Raw genomic sequence first — 17,500 nt, 5'->3', positions numbered from 1 at the left:
AAGAGATGAGAGGAGGATGAGAAGAAAGAGATGAGAGGAGGATGAGAAGAAAGAGATGAGAGGAGGACGAGAAGAGAGAGATGAGAGGAGGATGAGAAGAGAGAGATGAGAGGAGGACGAGAAGAGAGAGATGAGAGTAGGACGAGAAGAGAGAGATGAGAGGAGGACGAGAAGAGAGAGATGAGAGTAGGATGAGAAGAAAGAGATGAGAGGAGGACGAGAAGAGAGAGATGAGAGGAGGACGAGAAGAGAGAGATAAGAGATGAGAGGAGGATGAGAAGAGAGAGATGAGAGGAGGATGAGAAGAGAGAGATGAGAGATGAGAGATGAGAGGAGGATGAGAAGAGAGAGATATAAGAGATGAGAGGAGGATGAGAAGAGAGAGATGAGGATGAGAAGAGAGAGATGAGAGATGAGAGATGAGAGGAGGATGAGAAGAAAGAGATGAGAGGAGGACGAGAAGAGAGAGATGAGAGGAGGACGAGAAGAGAGAGATGAGAGATGAGAGGAGGATGAGAAGAGAGAGATGAGAGGAGGACGAGAAGAGAGATGAGAGGAGGAAGAGAGGAGAGATGAGAGGAGGAAGAGAAGAGAGAGATGAGAGGAGGACGAGAAGAGAGAGATGAGAGGAGGATGAGAAGAGAGAGATGAGAGATGAGAGGAGGATGAGAAGAGAGGGATGAGAGTAGGATGAGAAGAGAGAGATGAGAGTAGGACGAGAAGAGAGAGATGAGAGTAGGACGAGAAGAGAGAGATGAGAGATGAGGATGAGAAGAGAGAGATGAGAGGAGGACGAGAAGAGAGAGATAAGAGATGAGAGGAGGACGAGAAGAGAGAGATATGAGAGATGAGAGGAGGATGAGAAGAAAGAGATGAGAGGAGGACGAGGAGAGAGATGAGAGGAGGACGAGAAGAGAGAGATGAGAGATGAGAGGAGGATGAGAAGAGAGAGATGAGAGGAGGACGAGAAGAGAGATGAGAGGAAGAAGAGAAGAGAGATGAGAGGAGGAAGAGAAGAGAGAGATGAGAGGAGGACGAGAAGAGAGAGATGAGAGGAGGATGAGAAGAGAGAGATGAGAGGAGGACGAGAAGAGATAGATGAGAGGAAGAATAGAAGAGAGAGATGAGAGGAGGACGAGAAGAGAGAGATGAGAGTAGGATGAGAAGAGAGAGATGAGAGGAGGACGAGAAGAGGAGAGAAGAGTGGGGGAGGGGAGATAAGAGGAGGAGTGAAGAGGAGGGGGAGAAGAGGAGGGGAGAGAAGAGGAGGATGAGAGATTAGAGGAGGACGAGAAGAAATAGATGAGAGGAGGAAGAGAAGAAAGAGATGAGAGGAGGAAGAGAAGAGAGAGATGAGAGATGAGAGGAGGACGAGAAGAGAGAGATGAGAGTAGGATGATAAGAGAGAGATGAGAGGAGGACGAGAAGAGAGAGATGAGAGGAGTACGAGAAGAGAGAGATGAGAGGAGGATGAGAAGAGAGCGAGAGGAGGACGAGAAGAGAGAGATGAGAGTAGGATGAGAAGAGAGAGAGAGGAGGATGAGAAGAGAGAGAGAGGATGTTGAGAAGAGAGAGAGAGGAGGACGAGAACAGAGAAAGGAGGACGAGAAGAGAGACATGAGAGATGAGAGGAGGATGAGAAGTGAGAGATGAGAGGAGAATGAGAAGAGAGAGATGAGAAGAGGACGAGAAGAGAGAGATGAGAGGAGGATGAGAAGAGAGAGATGAGAGATGAGAGGAGGATGAGAAGAGAGAGATGAGAGATGAGAGGAGGATGAGAAGAGAGGGATGAGAGTAGGATGAGAAGAGAGAGATGAGAGTAGGACGAGAAGAGAGAGATGAGAGTAGGACGAGAAGAGAGAGATGAGAGATGAGAGGAGGACGAGAAGAGAGAGATGAGAGATGAGGATGAGAAGAGAGAGATGAGAGGAGGACGAGAAGAGAGAGATGAGGATGAGAAGAGAGAGATGAGAGGAGGACGAGAAGAGAGAGATAAGAGATGAGAGGAGGACGAGAAGAGAGAGATGATAGATGAGAGATGAGAGGAGGATGAGAAGAGAGAGATGAGAGGAGGACGAGAAGAGAGAGATGAGAGGAGGACGAGAAGAGAGAGATAAGAGATGAGAGGAGGATGAGAAGAGAGAGATGAGAGATGAGAGGAGGATGAGAAGAGAGGGATGAGAGATGAGAGATGAGAGGAGGATGAGAAGAGAGAGATGAGAGGAGGATGAGAAGAGAGAGATGAGAGGAGGATGAGAAGAGAGAGATGAGAGATGAGAGATGAGAGGAGGATGAGAAGAGAGAGATGAGAGGAGGATGAGAAGAGAGAGATGAGAGGAGGATGAGAAGAGAGAGATGAGAGATGAGAGATGAGAGGAGGATGAGAAGAGAGAGATGAGAGGAGGATGAGAAGAGAGAGATGAGAGGAGGATGAGAAGAGAGAGATGAGAGGAGGATGAGAAGAGAGAGATGAGAGATGAGAGGAGGATGAGAAGAGAGGGATGAGAGTAGGATGAGAAGAGAGAGATGAGAGTAGGACGAGAAGAGAGAGATGAGAGTAGGACGAGAAGAGAGAGATGAGAGATGAGGATGAGAAGAGAGAGATGAGAGGAGGACGAGAAGAGAGAGATAAGAGATGAGAGGAGGACGAGAAGAGAGAGATGATAGATGAGAGATGAGAGGAGGATGAGAAGAAAGAGATGAGAGGAGGACGAGGAGAGAGATGAGAGGAGGACGAGAAGAGAGAGATGAGAGATGAGAGGAGGATGAGAAGAGAGAGATGAGAGGAGGACGAGAAGAGAGATGAGAGGAAGAAGAGAAGAGAGATGAGAGGAGGAAGAGAAGAGAGAGATGAGAGGAGGACGAGAAGAGAGAGATGAGAGGAGGATGAGAAGAGAGAGATGAGAGGAGGACGAGAAGAGATAGATGAGAGGAAGAATAGAAGAGAGAGATGAGAGGAGGACGAGAAGAGAGAGATGAGAGTAGGATGAGAAGAGAGAGATGAGAGGAGGACGAGAAGAGGAGAGAAGAGTGGGGGGAGGGGAGATAAGAGGAGGAGTGAAGAGGAGAGAAGAGGAGGGGGAGAAGAGGAGGGGAGAGAAGAGGAGGATGAGAGATTAGAGGAGGACGAGAAGAAATAGATGAGAGGAGGAAGAGAAGAAAGAGATGAGAGGAGGAAGAGAAGAGAGAGATGAGAGATGAGAGGAGGACGAGAAGAGAGAGATGAGAGTAGGATGATAAGAGAGAGATGAGAGGAGGACGAGAAGAGAGATGAGAGGAGTACGAGAAGAGAGAGATGAGAGGAGGATGAGAAGAGAGCGAGAGGAGGACGAGAAGAGAGAGATGAGAGTAGGATGAGAAGAGAGAGAGAGAGGAGGATGAGAAGAGAGAGAGAGGATGTTGAGAAGAGAGAGAGGAGGACGAGAACAGAGAAAGGAGGACGAGAAGAGAGACATGAGAGATGAGAGGAGGATGAGAAGTGAGAGATGAGAGGAGAATGAGAAGAGAGAGATGAGAAGAGGACGAGAAGAGAGAGATGAGAGGAGGATGAGAAGAGAGAGATGAGAGATGAGAGGAGGATGAGAAGAGAGAGATGAGAGATGAGAGGAGGATGAGAAGAGAGGGATGAGAGTAGGATGAGAAGAGAGAGATGAGAGTAGGACGAGAAGAGAGAGATGAGAGTAGGACGAGAAGAGAGAGATGAGAGGAGGACGAGAAGAGAGAGATGAGAGAAGGATGAGAAGAGAGAGATGAGAGGAGGACGAGAAGAGAGAGATGAGGATGAGAAGAGAGAGATGAGAGGAGGACGAGAAGAGAGAGATAAGAGATGAGAGGAGGACGAGAAGAGAGATATGAGAGATGGGAGGAGGATGAGAAGAAAGAGATGAGAGGAGGACGAGAAGAGAGAGATGAGAGGAGGACGAGAAGAGAGAGATAAGAGATGAGAGGAGGATGAGAAGAGAGAGATGAGAGGAGGATGAGAAGAGAGGGATGAGAGATGAGAGATGAGAGGAGGATGAGAAGAGAGAGATGAGAGGAGGATGAGAAGAGAGAGATGAGAGGAGGATGAGAAGAGAGAGATGAGAGATGAGAGATGAGAGGAGGATGAGAAGAGAGAGATGAGAGGAGGATGAGAAGAGAGAGATGAGAGGAGGATGAGAAGAGAGAGATGAGAGATGAGAGATGAGAGGAGGATGAGAAGAGAGAGATGAGAGGAGGATGAGAAGAGAGAGATGAGAGGAGGATGAGAAGAGAGAGATGAGAGGAGGATGAGAAGAGAGAGATGAGAGATGAGAGGAGGATGAGAAGAGAGAGATATAAGAGATGAGAGGAGGATGAGAAGAGAGAGATGAGGATGAGAAGAGAGAGATGAGAGATGAGAGATGAGAGGAGGATGAGAAGAAAGAGATGAGAGGAGGACGAGAAGAGAGAGATGAGAGGAGGACGAGAAGAGAGAGATGAGAGATGAGAGGAGGATGAGAAGAGAGAGATGAGAGATGAGAGGAGGATGAGAAGAGAGGGATGAGAGTAGGATGAGAAGAGAGAGATGAGAGTAGGACGAGAAGAGAGAGATGAGAGTAGGACGAGAAGAGAGAGATGAGAGATGAGGATGAGAAGAGAGAGATGAGAGGAGGACGAGAAGAGAGAGATAAGAGATGAGAGGAGGACGAGAAGAGAGAGATGATAGATGAGAGATGAGAGGAGGATGAGAAGAAAGAGATGAGAGGAGGACGAGGAGAGAGATGAGAGGAGGACGAGAAGAGAGAGATGAGAGATGAGAGGAGGATGAGAAGAGAGAGATGAGAGGAGGACGAGAAGAGAGATGAGAGGAAGAAGAGAAGAGAGATGAGAGGAGGAAGAGAAGAGAGAGATGAGAGGAGGACGAGAAGAGAGAGATGAGAGGAGGATGAGAAGAGAGAGATGAGAGGAGGACGAGAAGAGATAGATGAGAGGAAGAATAGAAGAGAGAGATGAGAGGAGGACGAGAAGAGAGAGATGAGAGGAGGATGAGAAGAGAGAGGAGGACTAGAAGAGAGAGATGAGAGTAGGATAAGAAGAGAGAGATGAGAGTAGGACGAGAAGAGAGAGATGAGAGTAGGATGAGAAGAGAGAGATGAGAGGAGGACGAGAAGAGGAGAGAAGAGTGGGGGAGGGGAGATAAGAGGAGGAGTGAAGAGGAGAGAAGAGGAGGGGGAGAAGAGGAGGGGAGAGAAGAGGAGGATGAGAGATGAGAGGAGGACGAGAAGAAATAGATGAGAGGAGGAAGAGAAGAAAGAGATGAGAGGAGGAAGAGAAGAGAAGAGATGAGAGGAGGAAGAGAAGAGAGAGATGAGAGATGAGAGGAGGACGAGAAGAGAGAGATGAGAGTAGGATGATAAGAGAGAGATGAGAGGAGGACGAGTAGAGAGAGATGAGAGGAGGACGAGAAGAGGAGAGAAGAGTGGGGAGGGAGATAAGAGGAGGAGTGAAGAGGAGAGAAGAGGAGGGGGAGAAGAGGAGGGGAGAGAATAGGAGGATGAGAGATGAGAGGAGGACGAGAAGAAATAGATGAGAGGAGGAAGAGAAGAAAGAGATGAGAGGAGGAAGAGAAGATAGAGATGAGAGATGAGAGGAGGACGAGAAGAGAGAGATGAGAGTAGGATGATAAGAGAGAGATGAGAGGAGGACGAGTAGAGAGAGATGAGAGGAGTACGAGAAGAGAGAGATGAGAGGATGATGAGAAGAGAGCGAGAGGAGGACGAGAAGAGAGAGATGAGAGTAGGATGAGAAGAGAGAGAGAGAGGAGGAAGAGAAGAGAGAGGATGTTGAGAAGAGTGAGAGAGGAGGACGAGAACAGAGAAAGGAGGACGAGAAGAGAGACATGAGAGATGAGAGGAGGATGATAAGTGAGAGATGAGAGGAGGATGAGAAGAGAGAGATGAGAAGAGGACGAGAAGAGAGAGATGAGAGGAGGATGAGAAGAGAGAGATGAGAGATGAGAGGAGGATGAGAAGAGAGAGATGAGAGATGAGAGGAGGATGAGAAGAGAGGGATGAGAGTAGGATGAGAAGAGAGAGATGAGAGTAGGACGAGAAGAGAGAGATGAGAGTAGGATGAGAAGAGAGAGAGAGGATGTTGAGAAGAGTGAGAGAGGAGGACGAGAACAGAGAAAGGAGGACGAGAAGAGAGACATGAGAGATGAGAGGAGGATGAGAAGTGAGAGATGAGAGGAGGATGAGAAGAGAGAGATGAGAAGAGGACGAGAAGAGAGATGAGAGGAGGAAGAGAAGAGAGAGATGAGAGATGAGAGGAGGATGAGAAGAGAGAGATGAGAGATGAGAGGAGGATGAGAAGAGAGGGATGAGAGTAGGATGAGAAGAGAGAGATGAGAGTAGGACGAGAAGAGAGAGATGAGAGTAGGACGAGAAGAGAGAGATGAGAGATGAGGATGAGAAGAGAGACATGAGAGGAGGACAAGAAGAGAGAGATGAGAGATGAGAGGAGGATGAGACGAGAGATATGAGAGGAGGATGAGAAGAGAGAGATGAGAAGAGAGAGATGAGAGATGAGAGGAGGATGATAAGAGAGAGATGAGAGTAGGATTAGAAGAGAGAGATGAGAGTAGAACGAGAATAGAGAGATGAGAGGAGGACGAGGAGACAGAGATGAGAGGAGGACGAGGAGAGAGAGATGAGAGATGAGAGGAGGAAGAAAAGAGAGAGATGAGAGGAGGAAGAGAAGAGAGATGAGAGGAGGAAGAGAAGAGAGATGAGAGGAGGAAGAGAAGAGAGAGATGAGAGGAGGAAGAGAAGAGAGAGATGAGAGTAGGACGAGAAGAGAGAGATGAGAGTAGGATGAGAAGAGAGAGATGAGAGGAGGACGAGAAGAGGAGAGAAGAGTGGGGGAGGGGAGATAAGAGGAGGAGTGAAGAGGAGAGAAGAGGAGGGGGAGAAGAGGAGGGGAGAGAAGAGAAGAGGAGGATGAGAGATTAGAGGAGGACGAGAAGAAATAGATGAGAGGAGGAAGAGAAGAAAGAGATGAGAGGAGGAAGAGAAGAGAGAGATGAGAGATGAGAGGAGGACGAGAAGAGAGAGATGAGAGTAGGATGATAAGAGAGAGATGAGAGGAGGACGAGAAGAGAGAGATGAGAGGAGTACGAGAAGAGAGAGATGAGAGGAGGATGAGAAGAGAGCGAGAGGAGGACGAGAAGAGAGAGATGAGAGTAGGATGAGAAGAGAGAGAGAGAGGAGGATGAGAAGAGAGAGAGAGGATGTTGAGAAGAGAGAGAGAGGAGGACGAGAACAGAGAAAGGAGGACGAGAAGAGAGACATGAGAGATGAGAGGAGGATGAGAAGTGAGAGATGAGAGGAGAATGAGAAGAGAGAGATGAGAAGAGGACGAGAAGAGAGAGATGAGAGGAGGATGAGAAGAGAGAGATGAGAGATGAGAGGAGGATGAGAAGAGAGAGATGAGAGATGAGAGGAGGATGAGAAGAGAGGGATGAGAGTAGGATGAGAAGAGAGAGATGAGAGTAGGACGAGAAGAGAGAGATGAGAGTAGGACGAGAAGAGAGAGATGAGAGATGAGAGGAGGACGAGAAGAGAGAGATGAGAGATGAGGATGAGAAGAGAGAGATGAGAGGAGGACGAGAAGAGAGAGATGAGGATGAGAAGAGAGAGATGAGAGGAGGACGAGAAGAGAGAGATAAGAGATGAGAGGAGGACGAGAAGAGAGATATGAGAGATGGGAGGAGGACGAGAAGAGAGAGATGAGAGGAGGACGAGAAGAGAGAGATAAGAGATGAGAGGAGGATGAGAAGAGAGAGATGAGAGGAGGATGAGAAGAGAGAGATGAGAGGAGGACGAGAAGAGAGAGATGAGAGTAGGACGAGAAGAGAGAGATGAGAGGAGGACGAGAAGAGAGAGATGAGAGTAGGATGAGAAGAAAGAGATGAGAGGAGGACGAGAAGAGAGAGATGAGAGGAGGATGAGAAGAGAGAGATCAGAGGAGGACGAGAAGAGAGAGATGAGAGGAGGATGAGAAGAAAGAGATGAGAGGAGGATGAGAAGAAAGAGATGAGAGGAGGATGAGAAGAAAGAGATGAGAGGAGGATGAGAAGAAAGAGATGAGAGGAGGATGAGAAGAAAGAGATGAGAGGAGGATGAGAAGAAAGAGATGAGAGGAGGAAGAGAAGAGAGAGATGAGAGGAGGAGAAGAGAGATGAGAGGAGGACGAGAAGAGAGAGATGAGAGGAGGACGAGAAGAGAGAGATGAGAGGAGGAGGATGAAGAGAGAGATGAGAGAGAGAGGAGGAGAGAGAGATGAGAGGAGGACGAGAAGAGAGAGATGAGAGTAGGATGAGAAGAAAGAGATGAGAGGGAGGACGAGAAGAGAGAGATGAGAGGAGGACGAGAAGAGAGAGATAAGAGATGAGAGGAGGATGAGAAGAGAGAGATGAGAGGAGGATGAGAAGAGAGAGATGAGAGAGGAGAGATGAGAGGAGGATGAGAAGAGAGAGATATAAGAGATGAGAGGAGGATGAGAAGAGAGAGATGAGGATGAGAAGAGAGAGATGAGAGATGAGAGATGAGAGGAGGATGAGAAGAAAGAGATGAGAGGAGGACGAGAAGAGAGAGATGAGAGGAGGATGAGAAGAGAGAGATGAGAGATGAGAGGAGGATGAGAAGAGAGAGATGAGAGGAGATGAGAAGAGAGATGAGAGGAGGAAGAGAGAGAGATGAGAGGAGGAAGAGAAGAGAGAGATGAGAGGAGGACGAAGAAGAGAGAGAGATGAGGAGGATGAGAAGAGAGAGATGAGAGATGAGAGGAGGATGAGAAGAGAGGGATGAGAGTAGGATGAGAAGAGAGAGATGAGAGGAGGACGAGAAGAGAGAGATGAGAGAGGATGAGAAGAGAGAGATGAGAGATGAGGAGAGAGAGAGAGAGATGAGAGGAGGATGAGAAGAGAGAGATGAGAGATGATGAGGAGGATGAGAAGAGAGAGATGAAGGAGAGAGATGAGAGAAGAGGATGAGAAGAAAGAGATGAGAGATGAGAGAGGATGAGAGAGAGAGATGAGAGGAGGATTAGAAGAGAGAGATGAGAGATGAGAGAGGATGAGAAGAGAGAGATGAGAGGAGGACGAGAAGAGAGAGATGAGAGGAAGAAGAGAAGAGAGATGAGAGGAGGAAGAGAAGAGAGAGATGAGAGGAGGACGAGAAGAGAGAGATGAGAGGAGGATGAGAAGAGAGAGATGAGAGGAGGACGAGAAGAGATAGATGAGAGGAGGAAGAGAAGAGAGAGATGAGAGGAGGACGAGAAGAGAGAGATGAGAGTAGATGAGAAGAGAGAGATGAGAGGAGGACGAGAAGAGGAGAGAAGAGTGGGGAGGGGAGATAAGAGGAGGATGAGAAGAGGAGAGAAGAGGAGGGGAGAGAAGGAGAGGATGAGAAGAGAGGATGAGAGATTAGAGGAGGACGAGAAGAAAGAGATGAGAGGAGAAGAGAAGAAAGAGATGAGAGGAGGAAGAGAAGAGAGAGATGAGAGATGAGAGAGGACGAGAAGAGAGAGATGAGAGTAGGATGATAAGAGAGAGATGAGAGGAGGACGAGAAGAGAGAGATGAGAGGAGTACGAGAAGAGAGAGATGAGAGGAGGATGAGAAGAGAGAGAGATGAGGATGAGAGAAGAGAGAGAGAGGATGTTGAGAAGAGATGAGGAGGAGAGAACAGAGAAAGGAGGACGAGAAGAGACATGAGAGATGAGAGGAGGATGAGAAGAAAGAGATGAGAATGAGAATGAGAAGAGAGAGATGAGAAGAGGACGAGAAGAGAGAGATGAGAGATGAGAGGAGGATGAGAAGAGAGAGATGAGAGAGGATGAGAGAGGAGAGAAGAGAGAGATGAGAGTAGATGAGAGATGAGAGAGACGAGAAGAGAGAGATGAGGATGAGAAGAGAGAGAGATGAGAGAGGACGAGAAGAGAGAGATAAGAGATGAGAGGAGGATGAGAAGAGAGATATGAGAGATGGGAGGAGGATGAGAAGAAAGAGATGAGAGGAGGACGAGAAGAGATGAGAGAGAGGAGGATGAAAGAGAGAGAGAGATGAGAGGAGGAAGAAGAGAGATATAGAGAAAGAGATGAGAGGAGGATGAGAAGAGAGAGATGAGAGATGAGAGATGAGGATGAGAGAGAGAGATGAGAGAGGATGAAGAGGAGAGATGAGAGAGATGAGATGAGGAGATGAGAGAGAGAGATGAGAGGAGGATGAGAAGAAAAGAGATGAGAGGAGGACGAGGAGAGAGATGAGAGGAGGACGAGAAGAGAGAGATGAGAGATGAGAGGAGGATGAGAAGAGAGAGAGATGAGAGGAGGACGAGAAGAGAGATGAGAGGAAGAAGAAAGAGAGATGAGAGGAGGAAGAGAAGAGAGAGATGAGAGAGGAGGACGAGAAGAGAGAGATGAGATGAGAGGAGGATGAGAAGAGAGAGATGAGAGGAGGACGAGAAGAGATAGATGAGAGGAAGAATAGAGAGAGAGAGATGAGAGGAGAGACGAGAAGAGATGAGAGAGAGAGAGAGGATGAGAAGAGAGAGATGAGAGGAGGACGAGAAGAGAGGAGAGAAGAGATGAGGGAGAGGAAGAGAGAAGAGGAGGAGTGAAGAGGAGAGAGAAAGAGGAGGGGAGAAGAGGAGGGAGAGAAGAGGGAGGATGAGAGATTAGAGGGGAGGACGAGAAGAAATAGATGAGAGGAGGAAGAGAAGAAAGAGATGAGAGGAGGAAGAGAAGAGAGAGATGAGAGATGAGAGGAGGACGAGAAGAGAGAGAGATGAGAGATAGGATGATAAGAGAGAGATGAGAGGAGGACGAGAAGAGAGATGAGAGGAGTACGAGAAGAGAGAGATGAGAGGAGGATGAGAAGAGAGCGAGAGGAGGACGAGAAGAGAGAGATGAGAGTAGGATGAGAAGAGAGAGAGAGGATGTTGAGAAGAGAGAGAGAGGAGGACGAGAACAGAGAAAGGAGGACGAGAAGAGAGAGGAGGATGAGAGATGAGAGGAGGATGAGAAGAGAGATGAGAGGAGAATGAGAGAGAGAGATGAGAAGAGATGAGAAGAGAGAGATGAGAGGAGGATGAGAAGAGAGAGATGAGAAGAGAAGAGGAGGATGAGAAGAGAGAGATGAGAGATGAGAGGAGGATGAGAAGAGAGGGATGAGAGATGAGAAGAGAGAGATGAGAGTAGGAGAGATGAGAGGAGGATGAGAGAAGAGAGAGATGAGAGGAGGACGAGAAGAGAGAGATGAGAGGAGAGAAGAGAAGAGAGAGATGAGAGATGAGAAGAGAGAGATAAGAGAAGAGGAGAGATGAGAGATATGAGATGGGAGGAGGATGAGAAGAAAGAGATGAGAGGAGGACGAGAAGAGAGAGATGAGAGGAGGACGAGAAGAGAGAGATAAGAGATGAGAGGAGGATGAGAAGAGAGAGATGAGAGGAGGATGAGAAGAGAGAGATGAGAGATGAGAGATGAGAGGAGGATGAGAAGAGAGAGATATAAGAGATGAGAGGAGGATGAGAAGAGAGAGATGAGGATGAGAAGAGAGAGATGAGAGATGAGAGATGAGAGGAGGATGAGAAGAAAGAGATGAGAGGAGGACGAGAAGAGAGAGATGAGAGGAGGACGAGAAGAGAGAGATGAGAGATGAGAGGAGGATGAGAAGAGAGAGATGAGAGATGAGAGGAGGATGAGAAGAGAGGGATGAGAGTAGGATGAGAAGAGAGAGATGAGAGTAGGACGAGAAGAGAGAGATGAGAGTAGGACGAGAAGAGAGAGATGAGAGATGAGGATGAGAAGAGAGAGATGAGAGGAGGACGAGAAGAGAGAGATAAGAGATGAGAGGAGGACGAGAAGAGAGAGATGATAGATGAGAGATGAGAGGAGGATGAGAAGAAAGAGATGAGAGGAGGACGAGGAGAGAGATGAGAGGAGGACGAGAAGAGAGAGATGAGAGATGAGAGGAGGATGAGAAGAGAGAGATGAGAGGAGGACGAGAAGAGAGATGAGAGGAAGAAGAGAAGAGAGATGAGAGGAGGAAGAGAAGAGAGAGATGAGAGGAGGACGAGAAGAGAGAGATGAGAGGAGGATGAGAAGAGAGAGATGAGAGGAGGACGAGAAGAGATAGATGAGAGGAAGAATAGAAGAGAGAGATGAGAGGAGGACGAGAAGAGAGAGATGAGAGGAGGATGAGAAGAGAGAGGAGGACAAGAAGAGAGAGATGAGAGTAGGATAAGAAGAGAGAGATGAGAGTAGGACGAGAAGAGAGAGATGAGAGTAGGATGAGAAGAGAGAGATGAGAGGAGGACGAGAAGAGGAGAGAAGAGTGGGGGAGATAAGAGGAGGAGTGAAGAGGAGAGAAGAGGAGGGGGGAGAAGAGGAGGGGAGAGAAGAGGAGGATGAGAGATGAGAGGAGGACGAGAAGAAATAGATGAGAGGAGGAAGAGAAGAAAGAGATGAGAGGAGGAAGAGAAGAGAGAGATGAGAGGAGGAAGAGAAGAGAAGAGATGAGAGGAGGAAGAGAAGAGAGAGATGAGAGATGAGAGGAGGACGAGAAGAGAGAGATGAGAGTAGGATGATAAGAGAGAGATGAGAGGAGGACGAGTAGAGAGAGATGAGAGGAGGACGAGAAGAGGAGAGAAGAGTGGGGGAGGGGAGATAAGAGGAGGAGTGAAGAGGAGAGAAGAGGAGGGGGAGAAGAGGAGGGGAGAGAAGAGGAGGATGAGAGATGAGAGGAGGACGAGAAGAAATAGATGAGAGGAGGAAGAGAAGAAAGAGATGAGAGGAGGAAGAGAAGAGAGAGATGAGAGATGAGAGGAGGACGAGAAGAGAGAGATGAGAGTAGGATGATAAGAGAGAGATGAGAGGAGGACGAGTAGAGAGAGATGAGAGGAGTACGAGAAGAGAGAGATGAGAGGATGATGAGAAGAGAGCGAGAGGAGGACGAGAAGAGAGAGATGAGAGTAGGATGAGAAGAGAGAGAGAGAGGAGGATGAGAAGAGAGAGAGAGGATGTTGAGAAGAGTGAGAGAGGAGGACGAGAACAGAGAAAGGAGGACGAGAAGAGAGACATGAGAGATGAGAGGAGGATGAGAAGTGAGAGATGAGAGGAGAATGAGAAGAGAGAGATGAGAAGAGGACGAGAAGAGAGAGATGAGAGGAGGATGAGAAGAGAGAGATGAGAGATGAGAGGAGGATGAGAAGAGAGAGATGAGAGATGAGAGGAGGATGAGAAGAGAGGGATGAGAGTAGGATGAGAAGAGAGAGATGAGAGTAGGACGAGAAGAGAGAGATGAGAGTAGGATGAGAAGAGAGAGAGAGAGGAGGATGAGAAGAGAGAGAGAGGATGTTGAGAAGAGTGAGAGAGGAGGACAAGAACAGAGAAAGGAGGACGAGAAGAGAGACATGAGAGATGAGAGGAGGATGAGAAGTGAGAGATGAGAAGAGGACGAGAAGAGAGAGATGAGAGTAGGACGAGAAGAGAGAGATGAGAGTAGGACGAGAAGAGAGAGATGAGAGATGAGGATGAGAAGAGAGACATGAGAGGAGGACAAGAAGAGAGAGATGAGAGATGAGAGGAGGATGAGACGAGAGATATGAGAGGAGGATGAGAAGAGAGAGATGAGAAGAGAGAGATGAGAGATGAGAGGAGGATGATAAGAGAGAGATGAGAGTAGAACGAGAAGAGAGAGATGAGAGGAGGACGAGGAGACAGAGATGAGAGGAGGACGAGGAGAGAGAGATGAGAGATGAGAGGAGGAAGAGAAGAGAGATGAGAGGAGGAAGAGAAGAGAGATGAGAGATGAGAGGAGGAAGAGAAGAGAGAGATGAGAGTAGGATGAGAAGAGAGATGAGAGATGAGAGGAGGAAGAGAAGAGAGAGATGAGGACAGAAGGATAATTACATCACTCTACAGCACCATGAGAGGGAGGACAAGATAAACGACAAACTGCACAAATTAAATTCCCAATTGTCAACTAGAACAGCAAGGAGCTGTCCAATGGGAAAGATGGATGGAAGTTTTTATGAACAGCGCATCTCCTCTATCCCAGTGATGAATACTAGAGCAGTCCCCCTGTGTCCCAAATCCCACCATATTCCTTATATAGTGCACTACTTTAGACCAGAGTCCTATTGCACCCTATTCCCTATATAGTGCACTACTTTAGACCAGAGTCCTATTGCACCCTATTCCCTATATAGTGCACTACTTTAGACCAGAGTCCTATTGCACCCTATTCCCTATATAGTGCACTACTTTAGACCAGAGTCCTATTGCACCCTATTCCCTATATAGTGCACTACTTTAGACCAGATTCCTATGGCCCCTATTCCCTATATAGTGCACTACTTTAGACCAGAGCCCTATTCCCTATATAGTGTACTACTTTAGACCAGAGCCCTATTGCCTATATAGTACACTACTTAGTACACTACCAGAGCATAGGGCTATATAGAAAATAGAAATAAATAGTCATTTCAGACAATGTTGTCTTTTGGAAGGAGTTTTTCTTTTTCTAAATGAAGGGACGGTGTCTAGTCAGCAAGAAACCTGCTAAACTTATGTTTTCTCTTTCTGGGTTTTTCAGGGAATATTAACACTTACACCCCCCCACACACACAGGGATTCATAGTTTATATGTGTGTAGTATGGGAATGTGACTCCTGGGATTCAAGTGTGTGTTTGTGGGTCCTAACTTTAGTGGATTAATGTATGTGTATGTGTGTGTGTGTGTGTGTATGTGTGTGTGTTTGTGTATGTGTGTGTGTGTGTGTGTGTGTATGTGTATGTGTGTGTGTGGGTCCTAACTTTAGTGGATTAATGTATGTGTGTGTGTGTGTGTGTGTGTGTGTGTGTCCTAACTTTAGTGGATGAGATTAATGTATGTGTGTGTGTGTTTGTGTGTGTGTGTGTGTGTGTGTGTGTGTGTGTGGTGTGGGTCCTACCTTTAGAGGTGGAACGCCTTGTCCTCCCCTTGACTGTGTGTGTGTGTGTTCTAGTGTGTGGGTGTAAATGTGTGTGTGTGTGTGTGTGTGTGTGAGTGTGTGTGTGTGTGTGTGTGTGTGTGTGTGGGGATCCTACCTTGAGTGGATTAATGTGAGTGCTTTCAGTGCCAGTGTTAACCAGGAATCGGTCAAGGCTTCAATTTCTGCTCTCAATTGTAACCAGGCTTCTCGTTTGGCTGGGCCCAGCAGACCTGAGAGAGGAGAGGGGAGATGTTTAGGTTGGAGCCACCTCCAAATACCTTCTACATTTTAGAATATCTACCCTGCCTGGTCCAAGTGATGTGGCTTGTGTTTAAACACGCACACAAACACGTGTGTGTGTGTGCACGTGTGCGTGCGTGTGTGCCTGTGCGTGTGTGTGTGCGCGTGTGTGCGTGTGTGTGTGTACGTTCAGTGCGAGGCAGTGTGTGTTATTGGGGATTACCTCCAACGTTATTTTTGTAGGTGGTGTAGATTTCTTTTACTCGTCTGTAGCGGAAGGCCAGTTTTCTCATCCAGTCCACTCCTCCTCTCACGCCCGTGGCCAGGCACAGGTTGGCACTGGTCGCTGCCGCGTGGAACCCATCCGAACCAAAGTTATAAGTACTGGGGGAGGGAGAGGGGGAAAGAGAGGGAGAGGAAGAGGGAGAGGGAGAGGGAGAGAGAGAGAAATATATATTGTTAGCTCAAACTGCACCATTACTGAAGAGCAAATAGGATCCATTCTGGATGCCAGGCAAACATTACTTTGTGATGTAGTTTACAACTTTATGATTGGTTTAGAACTGTAGTTTATTACTTTGTGATTGGTTTAGAACTGTAGTTTACAACTTTATGATTGGTTTAGAACTGTAGTTTATTACTATGTGATTGGTTTAGAACTGTAGTTTATTACTTTGTGATTGGTTTAGAACTGTAGTTTATTACTTTGTGATTGGTTTAGAACTTTAGTTGATTACTTTGTGATTGGTTTAGAACTTTATGATTGGTTTAGAACTTTATGATTGGTTTAGAACTGTAGTTTATTACTTTGTGATTGGTTTAGAACTGTAGTTTATTACTTTGTGATTGGTTTTAGAACTGTAGTTTATTACTTTGTGATTGGTTTAGAACTTTATGATTGGTTTAGAACTTTATGATTGGTTTAGAACTGTAGTTTATTACTTTGTGATTGGTTTAGAACTGTATCTACCTCAGATCCTGACCGTTGTCATCAGATGAGACGTCATCGATGTGGACTTGGTCGCACTCCTAAAACACAGAGAAGACATTCATCACATTCATGATTAACAATAACCCAAATAATCAACCTGATAAACGATTCACAGTAAAACATTTCACATAATTATTTTAGAGAGCAAAATAACCTTTTCCTTCAAGTTATATCAAGATTTCAATGACAGAGATGTTTCCATTAATTTAAATCCCTCTCTCCTATAGGGGAATATGTTGCAATTTAGGATGTACCTCTGATGATTGCTGGTTCTGGCCCCACAGTCCACCAGACTCCCAACACTAGGGGCGTGTCAAGATATGACCATCCTCAGACACACCCAATCAAACCCTGATCCCCTGATCCAAACACATATCAGCTGGGTAGTTGATTAGCCATGTCTGGGAACAGACTGATTGGAATTTTATTTGGAGGTAGGTAGATTAATTCTCATTTGAACCATTGAAACGAAGAACCATATATTCAATTCAATTTTATCAGAAAGTTGTCTCAGTTCACATTCTAGGTGAGAGTGTGGGAGGGGGTGTAGGGGAGGTGAGATAAGAGGAGAGGAGGGAAGAGGAGAGGGAAGAGCAGGGAGAGAAAAGGAGGGGAGATAAGAGGAGAGGAGGGAAGAGGAGAGGAGGGAAGAGGAGAGGAGGGAAGAGGAGAGGAGGGAAGAGGAGAGGAGGGAAGAGGAGAGGGAAGAGGAGGGAGAGAATAGGAGGGGAGATAAGATGAGAGGAGGGAAGAGGAGTGGAGGGAAGAGGAGAGGAGGGAAGAGGAGAGGAGGGAAGAGGAGTGGAGGGAAGAGGAGGTAGATAAGAAGAGGGGATGGGAGAGAAGAGGAGAGGAGGGAGAGAATAGGAAGGAGAGAAGAGGAGGTGAGAGAAGAGGATGGGAGACTGGGGGAGTGGAGAGTGGAAAGTGGGGGAAGAGTGGAGAGTGGGGTAGGGGAGATAAGAGGAGGGGAGATAAGAGGAGGGAAGAGTGGGGAGGGGATAGAAGAGAAGAGGAGGAGAGAAGAAGAGAGAAGAGCAGGGGGAGAAGAGGAGTGGAGAGAAGAGGAGGAGAGAAGAGAGGGGAGAGTGGGGGAGGGAGGAGAGAAGAGGAGGAGAGAAGAGAAGAGAGAAGAGAAGAAGAGAGAAGAGCAGGGGAGAAGAGGAGGGAGAGAAGAGGAGGAGAGAAGAGAGGGGAGAGTGGGGGAGGGGAGAGAAGAGGAGGAGAGAAGAGGAGAGAAGAGGAGAGAAGAGCAGGGGGAGAAGAGGAGGGGA

The 17,500-nt window shown here is 47.3% G+C and overlaps 1 protein-coding gene across 10 annotated transcripts in view; it reads right to left on the bottom strand.

Annotated features, from left to right (window-relative positions):
* The window catches only part of LOC115115426 (eyes absent homolog 1-like), a 173,334-nt gene that overhangs the window by 25,827 nt on the left and 130,007 nt on the right, over positions 1 to 17,500 (bottom strand). For all 10 annotated transcript variants that reach the window (XM_065019235.1, XM_065019241.1, XM_065019242.1 and 7 more), the window contains 3 exons: positions 16,206 to 16,264; positions 15,459 to 15,619; positions 15,111 to 15,225 (listed from right to left, as the gene is read on the bottom strand). In XM_065019235.1, the coding sequence (XP_064875307.1) occupies positions 15,111 to 15,225; positions 15,459 to 15,619; positions 16,206 to 16,264 (335 nt within the window). The remainder of the gene's footprint in view (positions 1 to 15,110; positions 15,226 to 15,458; positions 15,620 to 16,205; positions 16,265 to 17,500) is intronic.

Source organism: Oncorhynchus nerka, linkage group LG6 (assembly GCF_034236695.1).
Source record: "Oncorhynchus nerka isolate Pitt River linkage group LG6, Oner_Uvic_2.0, whole genome shotgun sequence".
Taxonomy (NCBI): Eukaryota; Metazoa; Chordata; class Actinopteri; order Salmoniformes; family Salmonidae; genus Oncorhynchus; species Oncorhynchus nerka.
The sequence above is the reverse complement of the archived record's forward strand: the minus strand, read 5'-3'. Positions and strand labels throughout refer to the sequence as shown.